This window comes from Etheostoma cragini, chromosome 22 (assembly GCF_013103735.1).
Source record: "Etheostoma cragini isolate CJK2018 chromosome 22, CSU_Ecrag_1.0, whole genome shotgun sequence".
NCBI lineage: Eukaryota > Metazoa > Chordata > Actinopteri > Perciformes > Percidae > Etheostoma > Etheostoma cragini.
Genome location: NC_048428.1, coordinates 21,701,092 through 21,703,355, shown reverse-complemented (window position 1 = coordinate 21,703,355; position 2,264 = coordinate 21,701,092). Strand labels below are relative to the sequence as shown.

General features: G+C 46.0%; 1 protein-coding gene across 1 annotated transcript in view; it reads left to right on the top strand.

Annotated features, from left to right (window-relative positions):
* Positions 1-2,264, top strand: part of klhl15 (kelch-like family member 15) — an 8,709-nt gene that overhangs the window by 2,607 nt on the left and 3,838 nt on the right. The window contains exons 3-5 of the mRNA XM_034861702.1: positions 39-177; positions 732-920; positions 1,482-1,706. Of these exons, the coding sequence (XP_034717593.1) occupies positions 39-177; positions 732-920; positions 1,482-1,706 (553 nt within the window). The remainder of the gene's footprint in view (positions 1-38; positions 178-731; positions 921-1,481; positions 1,707-2,264) is intronic.

The window sequence follows — 2,264 nt, the reverse complement described above, 5'->3', positions numbered from 1 at the left end:
CCACTTGCTCCTGCACCCTGCCCCCGTCATGCCTCCAGGTGTGTGATGTCGGCGGCAGATGTGGAGGTGTACCTGTCCCAGGTGCACGACGGGAGTGTGTCGTCGGGCTTCCGGGCGCTGTACGAGGAGCGCCTGCTGCTGGACGTCACGCTGTTGATAGAGGAGCACCACTTCCAGGTACACAAATGCAGATACACAAATGTGTGTGTTGCTTTTCATTTTCAATGCATAGCCCTCATTCGAGGCTGCGTGCAACATATCGCGCGCTCCTGCATGGAAATCTCAGGGGAACGTCAGTCGAAGATCTGCTCACATGATCTGTTACAGGGAGAACGTTGAGACTCACATCGCGGTAGACAATCATCTTTGCAACTGTAAAATAACACAAAGAGGGTTCTTGCATTTTAACTCCACATAACGCAGGGCTCCTTTTAATAGAAACAACCTTTCTCTTTCTAAATAAAGGGTGTTTTTTGGATACTTTACAGCCATTTGGACATCGCTAAGTACATTCTCTACCAGCCCTTAAGTATGTATTTTTAACATGCTTAGATCTGTGACAGACATGACGAGATTTCGTGAGATATATCCATGCAGGATGCACTGTGCATGGCTCCGGATCAGGGCTCGGGGTTTCATTGCACTTTGGAGAGAACAGGTAACAAGTCTTGACTCATCGAGCAACATTGCAGTATTATCTGTAATGGAAATGTGTCTCCGTCCTACTACAGGCCCACAAGGCGCTGTTGGCCACCCAGAGCGACTACTTCCGGGTCATGTTCACAGCTGACATGAGGGAGAGAGACCAGGACAAGATCCACATGAAGGGGTTAACGGCCGCTGGGTTCGGCCACATTCTCCGCTTCATGTACTACGGCTCCCTGGAGCTCAGCATGCCCACGGTCCAGGAGATCCTGCAGGTACCGCCGTGCACCCACTCATGTTCTTTCTGCACCGGGTCTTGAGACCAGAGTTGTTGGAAAAACCCAGACATGTTGTCCTCGGGTCAGATTGACCTGTTTTTCCATATCAGTGTTCTTTTAATTCACCCGAAGTCTCATGATTGTTTCCACACAACGCTCCTTGTCAAGTACACATCTCTACTGTCATTCATTTTGGGGCGTCTAATTCAGTTTTATAACATTTGGATAAACAAATGGAAGTGTTTTTGAAATAGTATTGAGTAAAAGTTGACATATTCCAGTCTGTGATTATCATCAACATCCATTCCTTTAATTTTAGTCTCAGTAATTCCTAATTTCTGCTTTTCTAACTCAAACATTAGGTATGATTTCCTATAAATGAGGTTTATTGACCATAAATTCCCAAGATTACTGTAAAACTAAAGTTATTATGTTAGTGTTAACATAGTAGAAAAAGTTAAAAACACGAGGGTTAGTACATTTTCCTTATCGTGACTGGCTCTCGTGCAGAACTCCTCCGTGACCTCCTGGTCCTCCGCTCTGTCCCTGTCCCTGCAGGCGGCCATGTACGTCCAGCTGACGGAGGCGGTGGAGTTCTGCTGCTCCTTCCTGCTGGCCAAGATCTGTCTGGAGAACTGTGCCGAGGTCATGCGCCTCCTGGAGGACTTCAGCGTGGGCGTGGAGGGGGTCCAGGAGCAGCTCGACAACTTCCTACTCGACAACTTTGTCCCCCTCATGAGCCGAGCCGACTTCCTGTCCTACCTCAGCCTCGAGAGACTGCAGGTTCGGTTGTAGTCGTGCATGTTCGTGGGCACGTGCGGCCGCTGTACGCGTCTGCCCGTCCGTGCATCTAGAGCGTCTGTCTGCCGTAGTCTGTGTGTAGGATGGCCGATTTAACAGTGGCGTGCGTCACATGGAGAGCCCCAAGTCGAGACAAAAGGCGCAAAACGCAACTTACCACCAACTAGCTGTTAAAAAAATAGATTTGCATAGCCTGTTTTTAGTCAAATTACTTTTACGTCTGTTTTCAGTAATATTGTTTTTAACTGATTGTATTATTTGGCCAAAATTCTTATTAATTGCGAGTAGGCGTGTCTATGCACGTATTTTAGCTTTGAATTTCTTTTTAACTTAAAAGCAGCTTATTTATGTTTTTTTTTTCTGTTATGACTGAATGTAAAAGTAAATAAAAAAATAAGTATTTTGGCTTTCGCTCTTTGTAACCTGCCCCAGGCCCGAATACAACATACAGCTGTTAAAAATATTATATATACAGTGGGTACGGAAAGTATTCAGACCCCTTTAAATTTTTCACTCTTTGTTTCATTGCAGCCTTTTTCC